Source organism: Callorhinus ursinus, unplaced genomic scaffold (genome assembly GCF_003265705.2).
Source record: "Callorhinus ursinus isolate GAN/ISIS: 27379988/994484 unplaced genomic scaffold, GSC_fseal_2.0 scaffold44, whole genome shotgun sequence".
Lineage (NCBI taxonomy): Eukaryota > Metazoa > Chordata > Mammalia > Carnivora > Otariidae > Callorhinus > Callorhinus ursinus.
Window position 1 is genome coordinate 6166764 of NW_027397106.1, and position 26771 is coordinate 6193534.

The 26771-nt window shown below is 37.5% G+C and overlaps 2 protein-coding genes and 1 pseudogene across 2 annotated transcripts in view; 2 read left to right on the forward strand and 1 right to left on the reverse strand.

The window, feature by feature from the left end:
* Nucleotides 1–4840, reverse strand: part of CUNH12orf54 (chromosome unknown C12orf54 homolog) — a 30849-nt gene extending 26009 nt beyond the window's left edge. Inside the window, exons 1-2 of the mRNA XM_073881856.1 lie at nucleotides 4798–4840; nucleotides 4084–4196 (exon numbers count right to left, since the gene is read on the reverse strand). Coding sequence (XP_073737957.1) covers nucleotides 4084–4139 — 56 coding nt within the window. The 5' untranslated portion in view covers nucleotides 4140–4196; nucleotides 4798–4840. The remainder of the gene's footprint in view (nucleotides 1–4083; nucleotides 4197–4797) is intronic.
* A 10840-nt stretch (nucleotides 4841–15680) lies between these two features.
* On the forward strand, nucleotides 15681–17394 carry LOC141370765 (elongation factor 1-alpha 1 pseudogene; annotated as a pseudogene).
* A 4125-nt stretch (nucleotides 17395–21519) lies between these two features.
* Nucleotides 21520–22437, forward strand: LOC112832201 (olfactory receptor 8S1-like). The gene has a single exon (XM_025882732.1). The coding sequence runs from the start codon at nucleotides 21520–21522 to the stop codon at nucleotides 22435–22437; it is 918 nt and encodes a 305-aa protein (XP_025738517.1).
* The last annotated feature ends 4334 nt before the right edge of the window (nucleotides 22438–26771 follow it).

Sequence of the window (26771 nt, forward strand, 5' to 3'; positions counted from 1 at the left end):
AAGAAAAAGTGAGGAGGGAGGGCGTGAAAGAAAAAGGGGAGGGAAGGGGGGTGGGGGGATGGGTTAGCCCGGTGATGGGTATTAAGGAGGGCATGTATTGCATGGAGCACTGGGTGTTATTTGCAAACAATGAATCATGGAACACTACATCAAAAACTAATGATGTAATGTATAGTGACTAACATAACATAATAAAATTAAAAAAAATACTAATCCAGTGCTCAGATTCTGAGTTGACAAAAATGAAGTTATAAAGCCAATCAAAAAAAATCATACTAAAGAAGCTTAGTGAGCTACAAGAGGGCACAGACAGCTAGTGGAAATCAGGAAGGCAATACATAAACAAAAGAAGTTCAACAAAGAGATAAAAAACATAAAAAAAGAACCCAACAATTTCTGGAGCTGAAGAATATGGTGACTTCATTGAAGAATTCAATAAAGAGCTTCAACAGCAGACTCAAGAAGAATCATTGAACTTGACAGATAATTTGAAATCCAAACAGGAACAAAAAGAAAATTCAAAAGAGTGAAGAAAACCTATGTAACTTATGGGATACCATCAAAGGACACAATATAGACATTTGAGAACCTCAGAAAGAACAGGGAAAGAGAAAGGGGTAGAAAAATTACTTAACAAAATAATGCCAGAAAAATCCCTAAATCCAGGGAAGGAGATAACCCTCCTGATTCATGATGCTCAAAAATCTCAAAAGAGGCTGAACATTGAGAGATCCTCACTGAGACATTATAATCAAATTGTCTAAAGGCAAAAGACAAAGAGAATTTGGAAAGCAGCAAGGAAAAGTGAATTGCTACGTACAAGGCTACTCCCAAAAGACTACAAGCAGACTTCTCAGCAGACACCTTGCAGGCCAGGAGAGAGTAGGATGAAGTAGCCAAAGTATTAAAAGAAAAAAACCTGCTAATCAAGAATACTTTACCTGGCAACACTATCCTTCAGAAATGAATGAGAGGTAGACTTTCCCAGACAAACAAAAACTAAGCAAGTTCATCACCACTAGACTTGGTGTACAATAAATGCTAAAGGGATTTCATCAAGTTGAAATGAAAGGATGTTAAACAGCAGAATGAAAACATGAAAGTGTAAATCTCCCTGGAAAAAATAAGTATGTAGTCTAATTCAGAATACTTCAATACTGTAATGGTGGTGCTTAAATCATTTTTAATGCTAGTATAAAAGTTAAAACCCAAGAATACTAAAAGTAACTGTAGCTACAATAATTGGTTAAGGGATACACATTACAGAATGATGTATATATCGAGGCATCTGGCTGGCTCAGTTGGTAGAGCATGTGACTCTTGGTCTTGGGCATCATAATCCCTGATTTCAAGCTATATTACAAAGGTATAGTTATCAAATATTATGGTATTGTCATATAAACAGACGCATAAACCAGGGTAACCCAGTAGAGAGACCAGAAATTAACACACATATATACAGTTAACTAATCTTTGACTAAGGAACTAAGGATACAAAATAGGAAAAAGATGGTCTTTTCGAAAAAACTGTGTTGAGGAAACAGGATATCCACATGCAAAAGAATGAAATTGAACCCTTATTTTAAAACATGCATAAAGGGCACCTGGGTGGCTCAGTTGGTTAAGCGACTGCCTTCGGCTCAGGTCATGATCCTGGAGTCCCGGGATCGAGTCCCGCATCGGGCTCCCTGCTCAGCAGGGAGTCTGCTTCTCCCTCTGACCCTCTTCCCTCTCGTGCTCTCTATCTCTCATTCTCTCTCTCTCAAATAAATAAAATCTTAAAAAAAATAATAAAAATAAAAAAAAATAAAACATGCATAAAAATCAAACCAGCAGTGATTAAAGACTTAAACATAAGACCTCAAACTGTAAAGCTCCTAGAAGAAAACAAAGGGAAAAGCTCCATGACATTGTTTTTGGCAATGGTTTTTTGGATATGGCACCATAAGCCCAGGCAATAGAAACAAAATTAAACAAGTGGGACTATATCAAACTAATAACTTTTTGCACAACAACAAAAAATCAACAAAATGAAAAGGCAGCCTCTGGAATGAGAGAATATACTTGCAAACCACACATTTGATAAGGGGCTAATATCCAAAATACATAAGGAACTCATACAACTCAATATCAAAAAGGCAAATAACCCATTTGAAAAATGGGCAAAGGACCTGAATAGACATTGTTTCAAAGAAGACATACAAATAGCCAACAGATACATGAAAAGTGCTCAACTTCATTAATCATCAGGGAAATGAAAATCAAAACCACAGCGATAATGGTCATACATGTTAGAATGATTATCAAAAAGACAAGAAATAACAAGTGTTGGCAAGCTGTAGAGAAAAGGGAACACTTGAGCACTGTTGGTGGGAATGCAAATTGGTACAGCCACAATGGAAAACAGTATGGAGGTTCCTCAAAAAATTAAAAATAGAACCACCATATGGGCTAGCAATTCTACTTCTTAATATTTATCCAAGGAAAATGAAAACACTCTATATATAGCTGTATACAGAAGAATGAAACTTGACCATTCTCTTACACCATACACAAAGATAAACTCAAAATGGATGAAAGACCTCAATGTGAGACAGGAATCCATCAAAATCCTAGAGGAGAACATAGGCAGTAACCTCTTTGACATTGGCCACAGCGACTTCTTTTAAGACACGTCTCCAAAGGCAAGGGAAACAAAAGCAAAAATGAACTTTTGGGACTTCATCAAGATAAAAAGCTTCTGCACAGCAAAAGAAACAGTCAACAAAACAAAGAGGCAACCCACAGAATGGGAGAAGATTTTTGCAAATGACACTACAGACAAAGGGCTGATATCCAAGATCCATAAAGGACTTTTTAAACTCAACACCCAAAACACAAATAAGTCAAAAAATGGGCAGAAGACATGAACAGACACTTCTCCAAAGAAGACCTACAAATGGTTAACAGACACATGAAAAAATGTTCATCATCGTTAGCCATCAGGGAAATTCATATCAAAACCACAATGAGATACCACCTTAAACCAATTAGAATGGCAAAAATTGACAAGGCAAGAAACAACAAATGTTGGAGAGGTTGTGGAGAAAGGGGAACCCTCTTACACTGTTGGTGGGAATGCAAGTTGATACAGTCACTTTGGAAAACAGTGTAGAGGTGCCTCAAAACATTAAAAATAGAGCTCCCCTATGACTCAGCAATTGCACTCCTGGCTATTTACCCCAAAGACACAGATGTAGTGAAAAGAAGGGCCATATGCACCCCAATGTTCATAACAGCAATGTCTGCAATAGCCAAACTGTGGAAAGAGCCGAGATGCCTTTCAACAGACGAATGGATAAAGAAGATGTGGTCCATGTATACAATGGAATATTACTCAGCCGTCAGAAAGGATGAATACCCAACTTTTGCGTCAACATGGATCGGACTGGAGGGGATTATGCTAAGTTTCTCACTGGCTCTCAGACTTGAGGTCTAGTTAACTATTCTGAGCACTTTAATCAAAGATGGGCAGCTTAGAAACCTGGAAGACACTTTGACTCTCTCCCTGAGTTTCTACAAACTCTTATCTCAAAACATCTGCATACTTCAAAAGCTCAAGCCAAGTCCTGATTCCTTTCTGAAACTTTCTTGACCCATAAGCTCACTGCAAGCCTCCTTCCTTCCAACTTTATGGATAACATTGCCTGGCTCTCATACTCAGTTTCATGGGGGCAGATTCTGGCCCGCCTTCCCACCCTGGTCCAGGGAAGCATGGTTTTGGATGGCTGGCCTTGATTTACACCATAGATGATGTAAGGACTTCTACCAAAAGTTTATCCTGGGATAAATAAATGTACGTTGTATGCCCAACTAACTCCTAGAGGTATTTCAGATTGATGCCCACTCTCTAAATTGAAATGACAAAGATCTAATGTTCCTTCCATTGAGGAGGTGGAGAACAGAGAGGACGCATGAAAGTCCCTACCTTCCTCTATCAGGAAATAGGTGCAGCCAGAAGGGGGTTGGGAGACAGGTGACCCTAGTTCATGTCCCATACAGTATTTCTAAAGACTTTTGAAGATCATCATTAGCTCCATTTACCTATTCTGCTGCCTGGAGGTCCTCTGTTCTTGATCTTGGAAGATATGCTGTGCCATTTGTCCTTGAACAGAAACCAGAAACTCTGGAGCTGAAGATGGAGATAGCTCTAGGCCCTGGGAAGGCACAAATGATAGGGGGAGAGGGCAGGTGTATAGTGAGAAGAGCAGCATTTACTTACTAGAGAACTACCGGGACAGAGGTCTCCATAGTTCCTGAAGCATCTGTGTTTTGAATGGGTCAATGTGTGTCTGAAAAAGTAGGTGAAGAAAGAGAAACAACCTGAGTAAAAAATAATAGCCGGCTGAGATTGGGGCTAAGGAGCTGGCTAGAGGCTCTTTCAGGTGAAGGTGGGCTCAAAGGCAAGGATAAGAAGTAGTGTATAATGAATTCAAGATAGGAAAATTCCCTATCCCACTACCCCACAGTCAGAATCTTCATGGTCAACTAAGGGTAGCACTACAGGCTGGAAGTCTATCAGCTCCAGCCTTCAAGTGCTTTGTAGAGGAGGAGGGAAATCTCATAGTTGATAGTGTCAAAAATACATGGAGTTGAGAGGCTAAAGTAGTGACCTAGACAAGAGTTAAATGCTCCTCTGAAAATTTGCTTCCCAGTTTCCCCCTCTCATCCTTCCCCACCTCCAAACCCAAGTCAGAACTAGTCCAGTTATGCCCAGAAAGTTACCCAGCTGGACTTCCCAAGTTGTACCTCACCCACCCCTTTCCCCCTAGAATTTCTCCTCTTTGAGCCCCATCTCACAACAACCCCATCTCATCTGCTCCTTATCTACCTTGCCCTTTTCAACTCTCTGTGACTTCAGCTGTGACATCATAGATCTGAGACAGTTGGCTGTCCCCTCCCACCCTCAGCCCAGGCTCCATTCAGTCCAAATGATAATGATAAAATAATGAGATATTATGAAATTTGAGTTTTAATTTGTAAGATTTTTGCTGCTTCATTGCCTTCCACCCAGTGCTTCTGAGAGACAGTAGGAATGAGCTTAGAGGAATCCACCTTTAACTTTGAATTTCAAAACAAGGTCTGAAAAATTTGGCTTTCAATTTCTTAAAAAACTTTTTAAAATCCCAGTATACTTAACATACAGTGTTATATTAGTTTCAGGTATACAATATAGTGATTCAACGATTCCATACATTACTTGGTGCTCATCAAGATAAGTGTACTCTTAAACTTCTTCACCTATTTCACCCTTTCCCTCGCCACATCCCCTCAGGCAACCGCTAGTTTATTCTGTGTTTAAGAAGTTTTTATTTTGGTCTCTTTTTTCTTTGTTCATTTGTTTTATTTCTTAAATTCCACATATGAGTGAAGTCATATGGTATTTGTCTTTCTCTGTCCGACTTATTTCACTTAGCATAATACCCTGTAGATCCATCCATGTTGTTACTAATGGCAAGATTTCATTCTTTTTATGGATGAGTAATATTCCATTGTTTTTGTATATACACCACCTCTTCTTTATCCATTCATCTATTGATGAACACTTAGGTGGCTTCCATATCTTGGCTATTATAAATAATGCTGCAATAAACATATGGATGCATGTATCACTAAATTAGTGTTTTCATTTTGGAATCCTTGTGTACCTTGTGCCCTCAGGCAATTCCACTGGGAGGCAACAGCTGGAAGCTTGTGCTTGGTTTCTCCTGGATTTTGCCACATGTGCTTTTTCCCTTTGCTTTTTCCCTAACCCTGTAATAAACTGTAACCATAATTAGGACAGCTTCCGAGTCCTGTGAGTCTTTCTGGTGAGTCATCAAGCCTGAGGGTATTCTTGGGACTCCCAACATAACGTCCCAAATCTCAGCAGCTTAGAACTGGAAAGGTTTGTTTTTTGTTCACATTACATGTCCTTTCTTGGTGGTGGTGGTGGGGGCTTAGAGGAAGTGCTCTGCTCTATATCATCCTCACTCACGTAATCAAGCTGAGGCAGTTCCTTCTTCATGCTTCAGCAATTTCTGACATAGGAAAACAAAAACATGATGAATCATGCCTGTTTTAAAAACAGTTTCCTTAAACCGACACGTAACCTTTACTCATATTTCATTGGTCCAAATAAGACACATAGGCACACTTAGCTTTGAGGCGGCTCAGAAGTTCTCTCCCATCATGGGGTCAGACAGAGAACTGGAGTATCGGTGAATAGCATTGCTAATTACCTCAGCATCTACAAGCTCGGAAAGTCCTGGCTTGAGACATCTACCATTTAGAACAGGATCTATTATGCAGAGAAAAAAAATTACATAAGGAAACTGGAAAAGTACAGTTACATAACATTTAAGGAACTATAGAAATCAAAGAAGAGAGAGGCAGTTCAGATTTGTTAAGAATAAGATTTTGGTGCACAAACAATGTGCAGTTCCTGAAGAGGAGGATAGATGGAAGCCAGCTTACAGGGAAAGTGGGTTTAAGAAAAGAATTGATGGATAGGAAGTAATGTTAGTATACCTGGACATGCTGTTGAAAAGCACAGCAGCAGAAATAAGAGAAAAGATTTGATAAATTCTACTAAACTGCTTAAAATCTGTGTTTGAAAACCTACATAAAAGATTTACATGTTTTGGTGAAGATAAAAGTATATGAGTCTGTTCATCCAATGCTGAGACATTTCAATCTTTCTAAAATGAGAAGTATCACCAGGATAGGGATTTTGTAAAAAAAAAAAAAAAAAGCCATGAGGTATCCTCATGGAAAGGGTGTATCAGGGATGAAACAATAATGAAGAGAGATCAAGAAGTTGATGTTAACATCAACTTATTTTATTTTGTGAATGTTTGTTAAGCACCTGCTGTGTCTTGAGAACTAGGATGGAAACAGTGAAATAGCTGGAGGAGATGGTCCCAGTCCTTGAATGGCCCTTTTGTAGTTAAGCAGTAATGTTTGGGTGAGCTATGCAGTAATTGACAATGTTAATCAGGGAGGAGGTCAACAGAGTGGTCACTGTTACAATAACAAAACAGTAGAAAGGATGTGTGAACAGTTACGGAAAGGAGGAGTCTATTCTATCCAAACATCCCAGTAATAAAATGCCATGAATGTTTAATTATTTGAGTTATGTGTTTTAAATGTTTACAGTTCAGGATTGTAACTGGTGTAATCCCTCTCCTGTAGCAGTCAACTAATATTTTCTAAATCCAGCTAGCTTCTGAACAATTCTAGTGAGTGAGGCTGAAGACAATTTATGCTTTCAATTGGCTGTAGCAGATCAGGCTGGAGCTTACTAGGAAAGCCTCAAGGGTATCCCCTCTCTTTTTTTGCATTTCTGATACTTTTGCGGAGAAGAAGCTGAAGACAAAGTGGGCATCTGGTCAGTTTCTTCAGAAGTCTTTAGATGAGGGAGGCTAAAGTCGTTGCCCAAGCAGTTGTTCTTGAGGTTGGACCCTGGGGACCTGTTTCCACAATTATCCTCAGCTAAGCTTCCCATGATCTGTCAGAGGAGGCAGAAGCTGCTGGAGCCTGAAGAGATCAGTGTAGTTTGCAGTAACAAGACCCCGAGATACCTGGCAGAATCTTACTTCCCATTCTTTTCGCCCTGTGGCTAATAATGCTCAATGAGATCACAGTTGCTTCTCCCCAGGAAAATATTTTAATGTCATTGTGGATGTAGAGAATGCCAAACAAAAGGAAAAGCGAAAGCCAGAGAAGGCAGCTGACTGGAGAGGCTCACAGGCTTTTGGGCATTGAGGCCGACTTACCCAACCCACTAGAGAGAAAGTCAGATGAGCCAAGGGCCTTTCAGAATAATTGTCCCTGCCTGAGGCTCTGGAGGCTCAATTTCCTCTAGTCATTCTCAAAGTGTAGTCCTCAGACCAGATGCATCATCAGTATTGGCCTGCAAAGTTTAGCAAGTCAAGTTCTTGGGCTCCAGCCCTGTACCTACTGAATCAGAAGCTCTTGGGGGTGGGGCAGCCATCTGTTTTAATACGATTCAGAGGCACTCCAAAGTTTGGTAACCACTGATGTAGTTGGGTTTTTGTTTTTTGGATTTTTTTGTTTGTTTTGATTTGATTTTTTTTTTTGATAGGATTACCAAGCACACAGTGGAAGGAGGTGAGCTATCTATCCACTACTAGGTTCAGACAAAACCGGCATTTTTTGTATTTATTTTGTACTGATCTTATGGCTTATTCATCTTCGAGTTCTGGAATGAGACCCTGATGATCACCTGTCACAGGCTGGTCAGATTCCATTTAATTCCATACTCTTTGGAATGTCTGCTGTTTGCTGACATATTAGAGACCACATGAGACAGAAAGTTAACATTAACCTTAATGTGTGATTTAAGAACTACAAACAAAATACCTAGAAACCACCAAGAAGGGAAGGATTTTAACAGTAGGCTCAAATATGAATATTCAGGATAGCATTAAAGATTCTCTGCAGACTGGTTGTTATAATTATGATAATGTATATTCCTTGATTCAAAGATGCACATTTTTCATGTTTTAGTGTTTCTGAAATTCAAATGCATCTTACAGTTGATCTGTATCTTTAACATGATTTATTCTGCTTGACAAAAATATTAGCAATTAATAGGTGGTTTACCTTTTTCAGCAAATGACAGCTTAGAGGCAAATATATTAATAACCCAGCACTAATGGCTAGACAATGTGCTAAATGTTATGTGCACATCTCACTTAATTCTCACAACCAAGCTATGATAGTGCACAATTGTCAAATCCATTTTCTAGGCAAGGAAACAGGAGAAAGAGAAGTAGACTGCGCAGAGTAACAAGGCAGGTGAAGAGCAGAGCTGGGATTTGAGTTCAGCTGTGTTTAATTCCAGAGTCCATCCTTTTAATCTCAAGTATTACATGTTCACATCTCTCTCCCTTTACTAAACTGTTTCTTCTGCCTGGAAATTTTTTTTCTCTTCTCTTCCTAAAACTTGGTAATCTAGACAAGGCAAAGTCAAAGTATCTTTCCTGTGAAGATTTCCCTGACCATTTGATAAAGAATGTTTGTTTTTCTCCTCAGAACTCCCATAGCAATCTTGTCACACTGTTATAATATAAATTGCTATGTTGCATTATAGCTGTTAATACAACTTTCTTCCACACAATGTAAGTGTCTTAAAGGAAGGGACTCCGTCTTACTCATCTTTATAACCCCAGAGCCCAGTACAGTGCCTGGACAACAAGACTTTTGGCTGAATTGCTTAAACAAGTGTGTTCCTCCTACTTTACTGAGATATAGAGAAAGCTTTACAGACTTAAAATATCATTTATTGAGTACAAACTGCTGACATAGTATTATCTAAGAGCTTTACATGCTTTATAAATGTCTTGAGATAAATGAGTAAAATATTTAAAATAGCCTGTAACACATGTTAAAGACTCAATGTTATTATTTTTATTATTACTATTTTTAACTGCAAAACTCGCTAAACTGACTTGCAAAAACTCACTGAAATAGTTACTATGATTGTCACTATAGATAAGTAAACTAAATAATAGAGGGCTAAGTAACTTATTCACAGACAAATATGCAATAAAATATAAATATATTTGTATATGTACAAATATATACAATAAATATGGACATTTTGAACTTTGATCTTCATATACTTATAAAGAAAGACCCAGATTTTATATATATATAAATATATTATTTATATATAAATTCTTTATTTATAAATAATTATAAATATTTGTAAATATATAAATTATATATAAATATATATTTCATAATTTTACATAATACATAAAAGAGCAATGCCTGTAATGTAGACTTAATTTCAGTGTCTGTTAGTTTTTCTGTGCAGTCATGCTCTGGTGCATGCTATTCTGGAACTGCTTAACTCCAGGTTGTCTTATTACTCAAGTCTTTTTCAACCTCTCTGCCCCCATTCCTGGGAGACCTGAAACAAAAACCTTGATAACTTTCTCTGGTTATGTCTCTGTTCAGATTTTCTGTTCTTCACATTTCTTTCTGGGATCTTTAACAACTTTCTCTGTACTCCAAGCCATGGCTTCTGTGACACTGTCTGTGAAAACTGATTTGAAAACAAACAAGCAAAAACCTCCAATAATCATAACTTGTCATTCTGGAATGGTGCCACAAGGAGGCAGTGGTGTCTTAATCATTAGGTCTGAACCAACTAGCTTATTTACTCAATTTATAACCTTGAGTTTTGCATATTTCATTTACAAAAAGATGCAAATCTGTTGATAGTTACTCAAACACCATTTTGAAAGTATATTTGGAATCAATGCTAAAAAGGAAAAATTTAGATATTAAAAAGGGAGTCAAGGTGTAATTTTGTATTTTTTCTCTTAACTCTTAGCTTATCCTAAATAACTTTAATTTTAGATTACATTAAAAGAAGAATAAAAGAGGAAAAGGGATAGGAAGGGAAAAAGTAGCCCACAGGCTCTATTCTCAGACACCAGACTTGTTCAGCCAAACTCCACATCTCCTACACCTTCCTGATGTGCCTCCAGTTTGTGATCATCTCTATCTTGTTTCTATCTCAGGTAAAAATGGCTATGCCACCTGTAGGATCTGATTAATTTAATTAAAGGAATTGTCTTAATTTTGTTTCCTGTAACTTAGAGCCCCTGCTTTATTTCTCAGCAATAACAGGAGTTGCCTGACCTCATAATGCCATTATGCTTCAGGGTTACAGGAGCCTCTAATTCCAATTTATCTAAATCAAAGTAAGGCATTTCTCTTTTCAGTTCAGTGGAGGAATGAAGTAGCACCTTCCCTTTTTCTCCCCAAGGACAGAGCAAATAAGCTACAAATGTGTGTGTGTGTGTGTGTGTGTGTGTCTGTCTGTGTAGATGCACAGATAGATGAAGAGAGAGAGATGGATAAAGAGGTATATATTTCACTTATATGTTTCATATATAATGGTGTGTGTGTTTGAAACAGGCAACATGAAGAGTATCTTAGATTTAAATAAACTTTAATCCTTGTTCTTCACTACCTTTAAATCTCTAGTTGCAAGGTTTGGGCAAATTACTTAATTTATTTGAAGCTTGGAATATGAATATATTTAGAAGGAATTGTTTCATCTCCATTCCTCTAGTTTTTTTCTTTTTTCTTTTTTTATTATTATGTTATGTTAATCACCATACATTACATCATTAGTTTTTGATGTAGTGTTCAATGATTTCCATTCCTCTAATTTTTTATAAAGATTTTTATTTATTTATTGAGAGAGAGAGAGAGAATGGTAGAGAGAGAGCATGAGAGGGAAGAAGGTCAGAGGGAGAAGCAGACTCCCCGCTGAGCAGTCCATTCCTCTAGTTTTAAAGTGGTTGGATTTTTACCATAAATGCAAAAATTTTCTGATTCAAGCTTTAAAAAATATTTTATTTAAATCCACTAATTGAAATTTTAAGTGAAAAAATTCCATGCTATCTCCACAGATGCAAGAAGATATCCAATAAAATTCAGCACTTATCCATTTTTAAAGGTCTTTGCAAACTGGGGATAGTAGGGAACTTTCTTAACAGTTTATAGCATCTATCAAACTGAAGGAGGGAATAAAAATAGTTGTATAAAGAGGTATCTAGTCACAGGTAGGAAAATAGGTGAAAATGTTCTTATATATTGGTTACCAAAAAAAGATGCACACAATGAAATATCTAAGTTCTTAATCTCTAGCAAAGAGCAAGGTAAGGATATCATTGAGAATTCTGGCATATCGCAGCAAAGACATTCAAAATTAGGAAGCAAAGAAACATGCCACATGGGTGGACACTGTTGATTACCTATTTCAAGGTTATTTTACCTTTTTACTTGCTAACAACTCTAATTTATATACCCAACACCAGGGAATGATTTATTATTGTCTAAATCATTCGTGAAATTCCACTCACCTTGGCTGGATACTCAGTTTCCCAGTCTTCCTTGCAACTAAGGGTAGCCAGGTGATACAGAATTAGCCAGTGAGTCTAAAGGGAATGCAAACAATGAATCATGGAACACTACATTAAAAACTAATGATGTACTGTATGGTGACTAACATAACATAACAAAATAAAATAAATAAAGGGAAACTTTGGTGGAATAATCTTTGCTCTTCTCTCAATTTGGACATGATATCTGAGAAAATGATGCTAGAAGCTACAGGAGTTGTAATGAGACTATGAGGGAAGGGGAAAAAAATCACAGTCACATTTATCCAGTAATTTGACTTATCATGGAAATGCTGAACCAAACCCAAAATCTCATACCCCCCTCAGAGTTCTTAAGTAACATTAAACATTCTTATGGTTTAAACTATGGCTATTTAGGTTATCTTTTATTTTCATCCAAATGCATCCTAACTGATACATAGTGCAAAGATAGAGGCAGTAATCAGGGAGAAAAACAAGCTAAAAAAATCCTCAAATTCTGTTTGGGAATTATGGTTCTGTTGATAGTAATATGTAATAAGAACATTCATTTCTTTAAAAAAAGGTAGGGAGCAAAGAGCAAATGATAAAAATTGGGGTTAGAGGAAAAGGTAGACAGAAGAGTAAAGTAAACCAAAGAAGGACTAAAAAAAATCAGCATTATCAAATATATAAATTAGCAATACCAAATAATAATAATAGAATAGGCATGGGCTAAATAAAATGATCAGGGACTTCCACTTCTGGTAACTACTAACTAGATAACTTGGACTAACACATTGCCAAAACAAAAAAGCTGAAGAACATATTTTTAATTTTTTTATTATTTTTCTTTTTATTTGGGTATAGTTGATCCCTTACCTTAGTTTCAGGTGTACAACTTAGCGATTTAACAAGTTTATACATAATGCTATGTTCCCTACAAGTATAGCTACCATTGGTCCTGTTACATTGCTATTATAATCTCGTTGACTGTATTCCTTACACTGTGCCTTTTATTCCCATCACTTATTCATTCCATAACTGGAAGCCTGTATCTCCCCCTCTCTCCTTCAACCATTTTACCTGACCCCCCACACCTCTCCTCTCTGGCGACCATTAGTTTGTTCTCTGTGTTTATAGGTCTGATTCTGCTTTTTGTTTGTTTATTCATTTTGGTGAGTGCTGTGAATTGTGTAAGACTGATGAATCACAGACCTGTACCCCTGAAACAAATAATACATTATATGTTAATAAAAAATAAAAAATGTTTACTTCCAAAAAAAAGGATTCCACTTATGAGTGGAACCATATGGTATTTGTCTTTCTTAGTCTGATTTATTTCACGTAGCATAATACTCTATAGGTCCATCCATATTGTCTCAAATGGCATCATCTCATTCTTTTTTATGGCTGTGTAATATTTATATATAAATATAAACACACACACACACACGTATATAGTATACATACCACATCTGCTTTATCCATTTGTCTACTGATGGACACTTAGGTTGCTTCCATATCTTGCCTATTGTAAAAAATAAACATAGGGGTACATATATCTTTTTGAATTAGTGTTTTTGTTTTCTTCAGTAGTAGAATTATTGGATCCTATGGCATTTCTATTTTTAATTTTTTGAGGAACCTCCATGCTATTTTCCACAGTAAGTGTACCAGTTTCATTCCCACCAACAGTGCAAGAGGGTTCCTTTCTCTCCACATCCTGGCCAACACTTGTTATTTCTTGCGTTTTTAATTTTAGCCATTCTGACAGGTGTAAGGTGGTATCTCGTTACGGTTTTGATTTGCATTTCCCTGATGATTAGTCAGGGATGTTGAGAATCTTTTCATGTATCTGTTGGCCATCTGTATGTCTTCTTTGGAAAAATGTCTATTCAGGTCCTCTGCTCATTTTTAAATTGAATTGTTTGTTTTTTGGTGTTGAGTTGTATAAGTTCTTTATATATTTTGGATATTAACCATATATATATGTATATATATGTATATATACATATATATATACACATATATGTATATAAAATTTTAAAATATCTTCTCCAATTCAGTAGATTGTCTTTTGTCGGTAGTTTCCTTTGCTGTGCAAAAAGCTTTTTATTTTGATGGAGTCCCAGTAGTTTATTTTTGCTTTTGTTTCCCTTGTATTGGGAGACATATCTAGAAAAATATTGCTACAGCCCGTGTCAGAGAAATTACTGCCTGTGCTCTCTTCCAGGATTTTTATGGTTTCAGATCTCACATTTGGATCTTTAATCCATTTTGAATTGATTTTTGTGTATGGTATAAGAAAGTAGTCCAGTTTTGTTCTTTTGTATGTAGCTGTCCAGTTTTCCCAGCACTATTTATTGAAGAGACTGTCTTTTCCCCATTTTTGCCTCCTTTGTCATAGATTAATTGACCATATAAGTATGGGTTTATTTCTGGGATCTTTATTTGAAGAGCATGTTTTTGATATGTGCTTTGAAGATATTTTAACGCTAAGAAAGCAGTGAAGAATTTTGGAACCATCATCGCAAAGAAAAGAAAATCTAGAAAAGCAAGCTCAGCATTTTGGAGTCTGTTATTTCCATAAGGGCATCTTGAAGGGGTGGTTGAGAATGTGAAAAGTTATTTTGACAGTTTCCTGAAGTAAGTGGGAAAAATGGAATTTAGGGACCACCAAGGGGGTGAGTTGGAGCCTTAAAGGGCAGTACCCTGAAATAAAAGTGGATTGGAAGCAGACCAACTTCATAAGGACTGAAGCCCAGCTTCATCTCAGCCCCTGGAATTACATGAGAATGATCCAGGACTGCAAATGTCCATGGCTGTCTGACAGAAGCTAGTGGAAATTTCCTCTAGAGAAAGAGAATATGAGCAAGAGCCATAAATTATTTCCACAATTTTCATAATAACATCCTGTTCTCAGTAGAAAAAATTAAACAACATGGACAGACAAAAACTAGAGACAGTAGAAACAGATCCAGACACATAACTTTAAAATAAATAAACAAAATATTTGTGGAGATTAAAGATAAGATTGAGAACTTTGGCATAATATTTCTTGAAACTATAAGAAAATCTAAGTGAAAGTTCTAGCAAACTCAGTGGATGAAACAGATTTTAATGGATAAGTTTGAAGGAGATTAGGCAGTATTGAGGAGTACACTAATGAATTAAAAGGTAGGTAAGAAAATATGTTCAGTAAGGCACAGACAGAATAAAGAAAAAAGAGAGTATGTAATACATAATGTATAGAATGAGAAGGATAAGGTACATGTACATGGAGCTACAGAGAAGAGAGAGAGAATGAGGTAATATATGAGAAAACAGGGCAATGCATAAGATAATGGATAAAAATGTTCCAAACTGAAAAAGTATATCAACTACAAATGCTAGAAGTCCTGTAAATAAATCCCAAGTATGATAAATAAAAAGAAGGTCACACTTTGTCACATCATAATAAAGTTACTAGAAATCAAAAGAGAAAATATAAAAACAGTGAGAGAGAGAGAGGATAAAAAGGACAAATTAACTCCAAAGAAGTACAATTAGATTAACAACTGACTTCTCAAGAGAAGCATTAGACTAACAAGAAGATAGAAGACACTGAGGTAATATCTTCAAAGTACTGAATAAAAAAATAACCTACCCATTACGATTCTGTGTCCAGTAAAACATCATTTAAGAAAGAGGGTGATTCGCTTTTTCGCAACGGGTTTGCCGCCAGAACACAGGTGTCGTGAAAACCACTGCTCAACCTAAACCAGAATGGGAAAGGAAAAGACTCACATCAACATCGTCGTCATTGGACACGTAGATTCGGGCAAGTCTACCACTACTGGTCATCTGATCGACAAATGTGGTGGGATCGACAAAAGGACTATCGAAGAATTTGAGAAGGAGGCTGCTGAGATGGGAAAGGGCTCCTTCAAGTATGCCTGGGTCTTGGATAAACTGAAAGCTGAACGTGAACGTGGTATCACCATTGATATTTCCCTGTGGAAATTCGAGACCAGCAAGTATTACGTGACCATCATTGATGCCCCAGGACACAGAGACTTTATCAAAAACATGATTACAGGCACATTGCAGGCTGACTGTACTGTCCTGATTGTTGCTGCTGGTGTTGGTGAATTTGAAGCCGGTATCTCCAAGAATGGGCAGACCCGTGAGCATGCCCTTCTGGCTTACACACTGGGTGTAAAACAACTAATTGTTGGTGTTAACAAGATGGATTCCACTGAGCCACCCTACAGCCAGAAGAGATACGAGGAAATCGTTAAGGAAGTCAGCACCTACATTAAGAAAATTGGCTACAACCCCGACACAGTAGCATTTGTGCCAATTTCTGGTTGGAACGGTGACAACATGCTGGAGCCAAGTGCTAACATGCCTTGGTTCAAGGGATGGAAAGTAACCCATAAAGATGGGAATGCCAGTGGAACCACACTGCTTGAAGCTCTGGATTGCATCCTGCCACCAACTCGTCCAACCGACAAGCCCTTGCGTCTGCCTCTCCAGGACGTCTACAAAATTGGTGGTATTGGTACTGTCCCTGTGGGCCGAGTCGAGACTGGTGTTCTTAAACCTGGGATGGTGGTCACCTTTGCTCCAGCCAATGTTACAACTGAAGTAAAGTCTGTTGAAATGCACCATGAAGCTTTGAGTGAGGCTCTTCCTGGGGACAATGTGGGCTTCAATGTCAAGAACGTATCTGTCAAAGATGTTCGTCGTGGCAATGTGGCTGGTGACAGCAAAAATGACCCACCAATGGAAGCAGCTGGCTTCACGGCTCAGGTGATTATCCTGAACCATCCAGGCCAAATCAGTGCTGGATATGCACCTGTGCTGGATTGTCACACGGCTCACATTGCTTGCAAGTTTGCTGAGCTGAAGGAGAAAATAGATCGTCGATCTGGAAAAAAGCTGGAAGATGGTCCCAAGTTCTTGAAATCTGGTGATGCTGCCATTGTTGATATGGTTCCTGGCAAGCCTATGTGTGTTGAGAGCTTCTCTGACTAACCTCCTCTGGGCTGTTTTGCTGTTCGTGACACGAGACAGGCGGTTGCTGTGGGTGTCATCAAAGCAGTGGACAAGAAGGCAGCTGGAGCTGGCAAGGTCACCAAGTCTGCCCAGAAAGCTCAGAAGGCTAAATGAATATTATCCCCAATACCTGCCACCCCAGTCTTAATCAGTGGTGGAAGAACAGTCTCAGAACTGTTTGTGTCAATTGGCCATTTAAGTTTAATAGTAAAAGACTGGTTAATGATAACAATGCATCGTAAAACCTTCAGAAGGAAAGGAGAATGTTTTGTGGACCATGTTTTTTGTGTGTGTGTGTGGCAGTTTTAAGTTATTAGTTTTTAAAATCAGTACTTTTTAATGGAAACAACTTGACCAAAAATCTGTCACAGAATTTTGAGACCCATTAAAACAAAAGTTTAATGAAAAAAAAAAAAGAAAGAAAGAGGGTGATTCAGTGGATTAAGCATCTGCCTTTGGCTTGGGTCATGATCCCAGGGTCCTGCTTAGTGGGGAGCCTGCTTCTCCCTCTGCCTGCCCCCCCCCACCGCTTGTGTGCTCACACTCTTTCTCACAAATAAATAAATAAAATCTTTTTTAAAAAAAGAATGAAGGTGAAAAAAATATATCACTAGCACTAAATGAAAAATTAAAGGGAGTTCTGGGAGAAAGAAAATGCTCACAGGTGGAAGTTCTTATTTTCTTCTGTACTATCTTCTGATTCACTAATATCTCTTCAGCTTTGTCATATTTGTGTTAAACTCATCCACTGAAATCTTAGCTATTGAACTTTTCAATTCTAGATGTAGAAAAAATTGAGCAAAAGAAAGTCAAATATGTAGGTAAATTTAAATTAACCATTGACCATGTAGTAGTAGCGGCAGCAGTAGCAGTAATGATGTCATATATAATAATTCTGTATTGAGTACATGTAATTAAATACATGAAAACATTAAGGAGGATGATGTAAAGGTACACTGTGAATCACTTAACTTTAATGGAAATTCCCAAAGTGATCACTCAGTAACCATTTTTAGGTAATAAGTCCAAAGTAAGCTTCAGGCTGAGCTTTTCAGCAATCAGGACAGACCCACAATGTCCCCTGGGCTCTCAGGTCATCATAATTTGCCATCTCATTGGCCACCTTAACCCACAATTACTTCTGAATGGCTAGACCTGAGCCTCCTTTGTCAGAATGGTGCTCTTAGTAATATATTAGCAGTCATACAGAGGGATATGTGCAGAAATGATGGTGTAATTATGCTAGGAGAAATATGAAAGAAATTGCTTTATTACCTGTTAGGAATTTGAAGTTTTCAAGTTTTCCTTTGTCATTTTCTGCAGTCATTAAGGGATAAGTTTAAAAATGCTGTCAAAGTTTAGAAGTTTCCTGAAGTCTTTATTTGCAGAGACTTTTGAGGACAGAGCTTACATATTTCTCTTTATACACAAAAAGTCTTTTAAATAGATAAAGCAATGCCAGTTCACATGACTGGACAATTGTGGCACATTTTCTCTCTTGTACACTTCTCCTGAGATCTGTGGCATAAGTACCAACTCAGAAAAACGAGATGTATTCTGCACCAAGAAAACCCAGAAATATGGTAATATTTTTCTTGTGTTCTCTGATGGGTTTCTCTGTTCCTGTGCTCCCTGTGTAGAATCCTTTCTGCCTCAATTCCTGCCACTTGTTATTCCCTCATCAGGCACTTCCTTTCTCTTTCACTTCTCTCATCTTATCTCTGTTCCCCTGGACGTCATGTTCTCCCTGTTTCTATCTGACATGGCATTCATTTCTGTGACCTGAAATGTTTTGGTCTGCTCCTCAAAATCACCTCTCTTCCTCCTTTTGGGAAAATTAAACATTTGCATTGGGCATGAAGAAAAGAGAATCTAATGATTCTTTTTTTTTTAAAGATTTTATTTATTTATTTGAGAGAGAGAGAGCACAAGAGGGGGTAAGGTCAGAGGGAGAAGCAGACTCCCCACTGAGCAGGGAGTCCGATGCGGGACTCGATCCTGGGACTCCAGGATCATGACCTGAGCTGAAGGCAGTTGCTTAACCAACTGAGCCACCCAGGTGCCTGAGAATCTAATGATTCTTTAGCATTCAAGATTCTTAAGTCATTACAAGTTTTCAAGGTAATTATTTTTAGCATTCATTTTACATATGAGACAAATGAGACAAGATCTTTTCTATATCTTGTTATATTCATTGTTTCTGGTGCTGAAACACCACATTATACCAGAAAACTGGAAGTTCAGGGAGACTAATACCTGAGAGCTGTCTGTAAAAGGTGAGAGGGGGATAGGACATCAATGATAGACTTTGAGTACCCTGTGACTCACAAATAACCCTCTTCAAATACTCCAAATGCACAGGGTCCAGAAACTAATTACATCTTTAATTATAGGTATTCTCTACAATTATGTACCCTGAGATATGTGGAAGTTCAGAACAGGGCATGAAACACTGCATTGAGGCAAACCTTTCCAGTTGGCAAAATTTTTCAGTACCCTTTATACATCTGCTTTCATGCAAGCCCCAAGGGTCAAAATCCCTTACTGGTTCCTAATCAGATCTGTTCCCTGTGAGTAGTAAAGCCCTAGACTATTCTTCTGAGTTTCATTCATTTACTTACTCATTCACTCATTCATGTATTCATCTTTATTTTTAAATAATACTTTTTGAGCAATTCCTTTGGGCCAGTTATAATGCTAGGTACTCTTGTGTGTCTCATCTTAAAAGAAACTCTTCTTAGGCAGCTTTTCTTTGGAAATTACCTAGTCAGCTAACTCCACCTAATTGTGATAATAAATGAAAAATAGTGGTAATGTTTTCAGAGCTGTTTCCATTCTAAATTTGGACTCACAGGCTGAATAACCAAAGCACTGAGAATAATGAAATTGCAGCACCAGGTAAAAATATAAGTGATTTTATTTACTTATGTGACTTCTAAAATAACTCTAATATAGTAAATCTATACCTTTGAGGAAGTATGACTCCTGATAGAGTACAATTTCCAGGTTTGTCTTTCATCAAAATGTCCTTTGGTCTTTATTTCTAAGAGAGAAAATTTCCCCAAAGTTTAAGGAATTTCTACTGCTAGTAAGTGGGGCCCCATTTGGAGATGAGCAACCTTTCTTTTTGCTGCCCTCCAAAATTATAATGGGTGGTTCTCTGTCTGCATTTCATGGTTTGATTCCTTGCTTTTCTAGCATCTTCTGCCAATGATGTAATATTCTCAGGATGAATCCAGGTTGCTATAGCTAAAGCTACAGTGGTGAGCAAAAGAAAAAAAGTATTAGCATGGAAAATGCAATCCCTACATGACTTGAAGTATTTAGGTTTTTAGAAATAATACACACAATTTAGCCTTCTATTTCATCTTTTAGAAATCAAGGGAGAGGTCTATATCCAACAGAAATTTTCAAACTCTCCCTTAACACCAAATTCTCACACTGACATTCAAACTTGTCTTCTGGATCACTGAATTTGAAGAAGTTTTTCTTTAATTCTGTGCTAGTTATTGCTCAGGTAGGTGAGAAGGAGAGGTAATGTGGACTTGCTTCCTAAGAACGGCTTTAATTCTGGGTGTTGTTTGGGTAAATAATGGGAGAGAAATTATAAGTCCTTTGAGAAATTGAATGTGCCCATCTTGCAGTATGAATGCAGGAGATAGTGGAGGACATGAAGGGACAAGATGGTATAGTCAGTGGTGTTGAAAAGTTATTTTGAGTCTATGGTTATATGGGTTGTCAGCCCACAGTAGGAAAAAAAAGGCTAAGCTTTGGAAAGTTAGTAGGTAGTTTATATTTGCAAATGGCATAAGGGCACGGACAAGAGCTGAATCTGAATAGATGACACAAACTGGGGATTAGAGATCATGACCAGTGTATATTGCCATATTGGTCAACAGTTTCTCTTGATGAGTTATATAGCATCTGGGATGTCTCTATGCTGCCTTCTTTCTAACTCATCCCCTTTCTCCTCACTCTGCAAATGTCCAGCCACCACTCCTCTTCAGTTTGCATTAATGACCCCATTTAAATATTTATTGAAAAAATAAAAGCCATTACGTGGGAACTGCTTCCTTCCCAACATCACATCTATGCATGTTTGATGGATGAAGAAAACTTGCTCCCACCTAACGGCATGCTCTGCTTCTGCTTTGCAACCCAGCTACTCTCAGAGATACTATTTCTGCAATTTTCTTGTATTTCTCCTGCAATTTATCCCTCTCTACTGGATTATTATCAAGAGTTTACAAAACATCCTCCAGTTGCTTTAATAATAAAACAACAACAACAAAATAAATTCTAAGACATTAAAGAAAGAACAGTAAAAGTGGACAGGAAGTTGATCTAGGGTTGGAATCCTATAGAAAAGATTATTGCAGATTTTAGGAAATCTAGAGACTTAGGGAAGTTTATAATTTCAGAACATAAATTTTTGAGTAGGCATGAAACTTTGTGAATAGGGAAGAATGTTGAAACTCTTGAATATTTGTTAGACATAAGAGGCTTTATCTGATTTATTTCTTATATTCCAAAGAAGATACTGAAGGCAATGAGAAACCACAGTGTTGTTTCTGAGTTCATCCTCCTTGGGCTGTCTGCTGACCCCCAGATCCAGGCTCTGCTCTTTGTGCTGTTCCTTGTTATTTACCTCCTGACCCTGATGGGGAACCTGATGCTCCTGCTGGTGATCAGGGCTGATTCTCACCTCCACACCCCCATGTACTTCTTCCTGGGACAGTTGTCCTTCCTGGATCTCTGCCACTCCTCTGTCACTGTGCCCAAGCTGTTGGAGAACCTTCTGTCTGAGAAGAAAACCATCTCAGTAGAGGGCTGCCTGGCTCAGGTCTTCTTTGTGTTTGCCACTGGGGGCACTGAATCCTGCCTGCTTGCTGTCATGGCCTATGACCGCTATGTTGCCATCAGCTCCCCTTTGCTCTATGGCCAGATGATGAACAGACAGCTGTGTATGGGGCTGGTGTGGGGCTCATGGAGCTTGGCTTTTCTGGATGCTCTTATCAATATCCTTGTAGCTCTCAATTTAGACTTCTGTGAGGCTCAGAATATACACCACTTCAGCTGTGAGCTGCCATCTCTCTACCCTTTGTCTTGCTCTGATGTGTCTGCAAGTTTTACTGCCCTGCTCTGCTCCAGCCTCCTGCATTTCTTTGGAAATTTCTTCCTGATATTTTTCTCCTATGTTCGCATTTTATCCACCATCTTGAGGATTAGCTCTACCACAGGCAGAAGCAAGGCCTTCTCCACCTGCTTCTCCCACCTCACTGCAGTGATCTTCTTTTATGGCTCAGGGTTACTCCGCTATCTCATGCCAAATTCAGGATCCACTCAAGAGTTAATCTTCTCCTTGCAGTATAGCGTGGTCACTCCTATGCTGAATCCTCTCATCTACAGCCTGAAGAATAAAGAGGTGAAAGCAGCTGTGAGAAGAATTTTGAGAAAATGTGTCTAGTGTTACAAGTAATAGATTACAAAATCAGAATGATGAGGGGAGAAACTGAATAGAACTGCAAGTGCCTGAATATTAAGGAGAATTTTCTGATATCAGGATCTGCAACATACCTCACATCTTTTCTTTAAAATGGTTAAGAAAAGGTGGAGCTATTTTCCTGGTATGATAGTAGTTCTGTCCTAGTCAGAGGAAGATGGATGGATGAACCTCTTGTCTTACAATTTTTCTTATAAAAATATTTAATTTATTACAGACAATATGGTAGACTTTGTTATTGCTTGCTTATGTTATCTTTACCATTCTTCCAGTAACTAAATTCCATGTGTTCAGTATAGTTCCAGAGAGACTGTTAATCATGTTGTCCCCAAATCCTCTTTCCTCCCCCACTCGTTATTCACTCATTCTTCCTGGCACAGTGGCTGGCATAGGAATGAGTATATGGTCAGTGCCAGACCTTCCACTCCCTTAGGAATTTTAATCTTCAGAATAGATTCAGAGAGGCAGAGGTAAGTCTTTCTGTTTGCAGCATTCTGGTAGCCTATCCCAGTGCCTCTGCTGATAAGATCACTACTGTTATCATAGATTCTATACTTTCAAGGCAGACTGATAAACATGAATTAAACCTATATCTTTTTTTAAGATTTTATTTATTTATTTGGGAGACAGAGTGAGTGAGAGAGAGAGAGAGCGCGAGAAAGAGAGAGAGCACAAGCCGGGGAAGAGGCAAAGGAAGAGGGAGAAGCAGGCTTTCCCCCGAGCAGGGAGCCTGATGCAGGGCTCGATCCCAGGACCCTGGAATCATGACCTGAGCCGAAGGCAGACGCTTAACTGAGCCACCCAGGCACCCCCATAAACATGAATTATATTAAGAGCACATGATTAGATATTTGCATCATGTCCTGCAGGCACTGTGCCAAGAATTTTACATACATTATCCCATTTAAATGTCACAACAAATGCTACAGTAAATACTTTAGTTATCCTTGTTTCAGAGAAGGGAAAGTGGACTCAGAGAGGTAAGTGGTGGGGGTGGAATTTGGAACCAAACAGACTTATCCCAAAGCCTGTTTTCTTTACCACCTTGACACACTGACTATTCCCTTTGGTGCTGTGAGCTACCCCAGACCCAGTTCATGAATTTCCCTTTTAATGCTTTACTATTGTTGTTTTGTTTTATTTCATTTAAGTAAGTCAGAATTAGATTCTGTCATTTGCAAGGAAAAGACCTAAAAGATGCATATCAGTACTGCAATTAAATTGCAGGTATAGACATCCAAGGACAGCTGGGATATTTGAAATTGTTTATTGGACCTAGGTATGTCCAATAGAGAATACAGATAACATTTGTTTATCTAGCTTCAAACCATTTACCTAATGGTCAACCATTTCCAGCTGTGAGAGGGAGACACTGTTAGACAAGTAGCTCTGCCACTCAGCCCTAATAATGCTACAAAAATGGTGGAATGTGAGAGAGTAAATGCTGCACAGTGCATATAACAAACTCTAGGAAGAAATCAACAGAATTTCAGCAGTGGCCCCTTAGGTCATGAAACATAATTGGAGAATTACTGAGAAGGAGATTTGGGAGATTAAAATTATCATGATCAAAAATTAATTATTTCTTTCTGAAATTACCTTTTAGTTTTTACTTACTTTACTTACTCTTCATTTTGCACTCCTTAATAGCAGAAAATATAAACTCAAAGAGATCAAGGGCCTTTTCCTGGCAATCTTTGCTACTTTTTCAAGAATATGAAATAGTTTCAAATGTGCATGTTGTACAATAAATGTATTTTGATTGTGTAAATTATGGGCAGAGAAACTGGGAAAATATATAGGATGAATTTTCACCAGAGGGATTCCACTGCCAAAAGAGTTTGAAATAATTATGAGTAGAATAGTCTACCATGTGAATGCCAATCTTTTCCTTCCTGGTGAGCCTAGTTCTGGTCCACGAATTCTCTAACAGTGTGTCCATGGCTGGGCATGGTGGTTATGCAAAGGTTCAACAACATTTTCATTCACAAAGGCTCTTCTACTGTTGCCATTGGTGAAACTCATTTTGATAAAGGTTACACACAAATTTTGTAAGATATATTATCAGATAGCTTCTATTTTTTCTTTCTATTATGAATTAAAAATTCAATTACATTTACTACTTGGTTATTTCTAGTACGTAGGAATGTTGTGATATTTTGTATACTGAGCTTGTGTCTGTTGACTTTGTTGAACTATCTGCCTGGTTATAATGGCTTGTTTATAGATACTATTGGATTTTAAAATTACATTTTAATGATTTCATCTTAAATAAAAGCAAATAATTTTGTTTCTTTTACTATTTTCTATTTCTAATTTTTATATATCTTTTATTTTTATTTTTATTATTTTTAAATTAAAATTTTTTTATTTGAGCATAGTTGACACACAATGTTATATTAATTTCAGGTGTACAACACAGTGATTCAACTTCTCTATGTGTTATGCTATGCTCACCACAAGTTTAGCTGCCATCTATCACCATACAACACTATTATAATATCATTGACATATTCCCTATGCTGTGCCTTTTATTCCCATGACTTATTCGTTCCATAACTGGAAGCCCATATCTTCCTTTCCCTTTCACCCATTTTTTTGCCCATCCCTTGACCCCATCTCCCCTCTGGCATCCACCAGTTTCTTCTCTGTATTTATAGGTCTGATTTTGCTTTTTATTTGTTTGTTTATTTTTTTCTCTTTTTTTTTTCCACACGTGAGTAAATCTGGTATTTGTTTTTCTCAATCTGGCCAGTTTCACTTAGCATAATACCCTCTGGTTCCTACCATGTTGTCCCAAATGGCATGATCTCATCCTTTTTATGGCTGTGTAACATTCCTCTCTCTATGTAACTATATACATATATATATTGGAATACACAAACACACCATATCTTCTTTATCCATTTGTCTATTAATGGACACTTAGGTTGCTTCCATATCTTGACTATTATAATGTTGCAATAAACATAGGGGTACATGTCTTTTTTATTTAAATTCAATTAGCCAACATATAATACATGATTAGTTTTTGATATAATGTTCAATGATTCGTTAGTTGCGTATAACACCCAGTGCTCATCACATCATGTGTTCTCCTTAAAGCCCATCACCCAGTTACCCTATCCCCTCACCAACCTCCCTTTCTGCAACCTTCAGTTTGTTTTCCAGAGTTAAGAATCTCATATGGTTTATCTCCCTCTCTGATTTCTTCCCATTCAGTTTTCCCTTCCTTCCCCTATTGTCCTCTGCACTATTCCTTATGTTCCACATATGAGTGAAACCATATGATAATTGTCTTTCTCTGATTGACTTATTTCGCTTAGCATAATACCCTCCAATTCCATCCATGTCGATGTAAATGGTAGATTTATATATCTTTTTGAACTAGTGTTTTCATTTTCTTTTAGATACCCAGTAGTGGAATTATTGGAAAATACGGTATTTCTAATTTTTTTCCTGTTTTCAGCAGTGGCTGTACCAGTTTATATTCCTACCAACAGTGCACAAAGGTTCCTTTTCCTCCACATCCTTGCCAACGCTTGTTATCTACTGTGTTTTTATTTTAGCCATTCTGACAGATGTAAGGTGGTTATCTCGTTGTGGTTTTGATTTGCATTTCCCTAATAATTAGTGATTTTGAACATCTTTTCATGTGTATGTTGCCATCTGTATGTCTTCTTTAGAAAAATGTCCTCTGCCCATTTTTTAATCAGTTTGTTCTTTTGGTGCTGAGATGTATATGTGTTTCATTTTTAAAGTTAATTCAGTGGCCAGAACCTCTTGTACAAACATCTTTTTATTGGGATCAGTAAGAAAGCTTGTGTTTCAACATTAAGAATGATGTTTGTTTTGTTTTTGATCAATACCTTTAACTTAAGAATTCTCTTCTAATTATTATATTTTGCTAAGAATTGGTGTAAAATTTTATCAAATGCTTTTTCTGTTTCCATTGAGGACCAGGACTCATTTCTTTCATTTAATAATATATAGCGTCTGTCACATAAGGCATGCAATAAATACATATTGAATAAAAAATAAATTCATTGAAATAATCATATGGTTTTATTTTTTAAGTTTTTATTTAAATTCCAGTTAATTAACATACAGTGTAATATTAGTTTCAGGTGTAAAATTTAGTGATTCAGCACTTACAAACAACACTCATTGCTCCTCACAACAAGTGCATTACTTAATCCCCATCAACTATTTCATCCATCTCCCCATCCTCACCCCTCTGGTAACCATCAATTTGTTCTCTATAGTTAGTTAAGAGTTTGTTTCTTGGTTGGCCTCTC

Coding starts and splice junctions, on each gene's coding strand:
- LOC112832201 (XM_025882732.1), top strand. CDS start 21,520: ATGAGAAACCACAGTGTTGTTTCTGAGTTCATCCTCCTTGGGCTGTCT.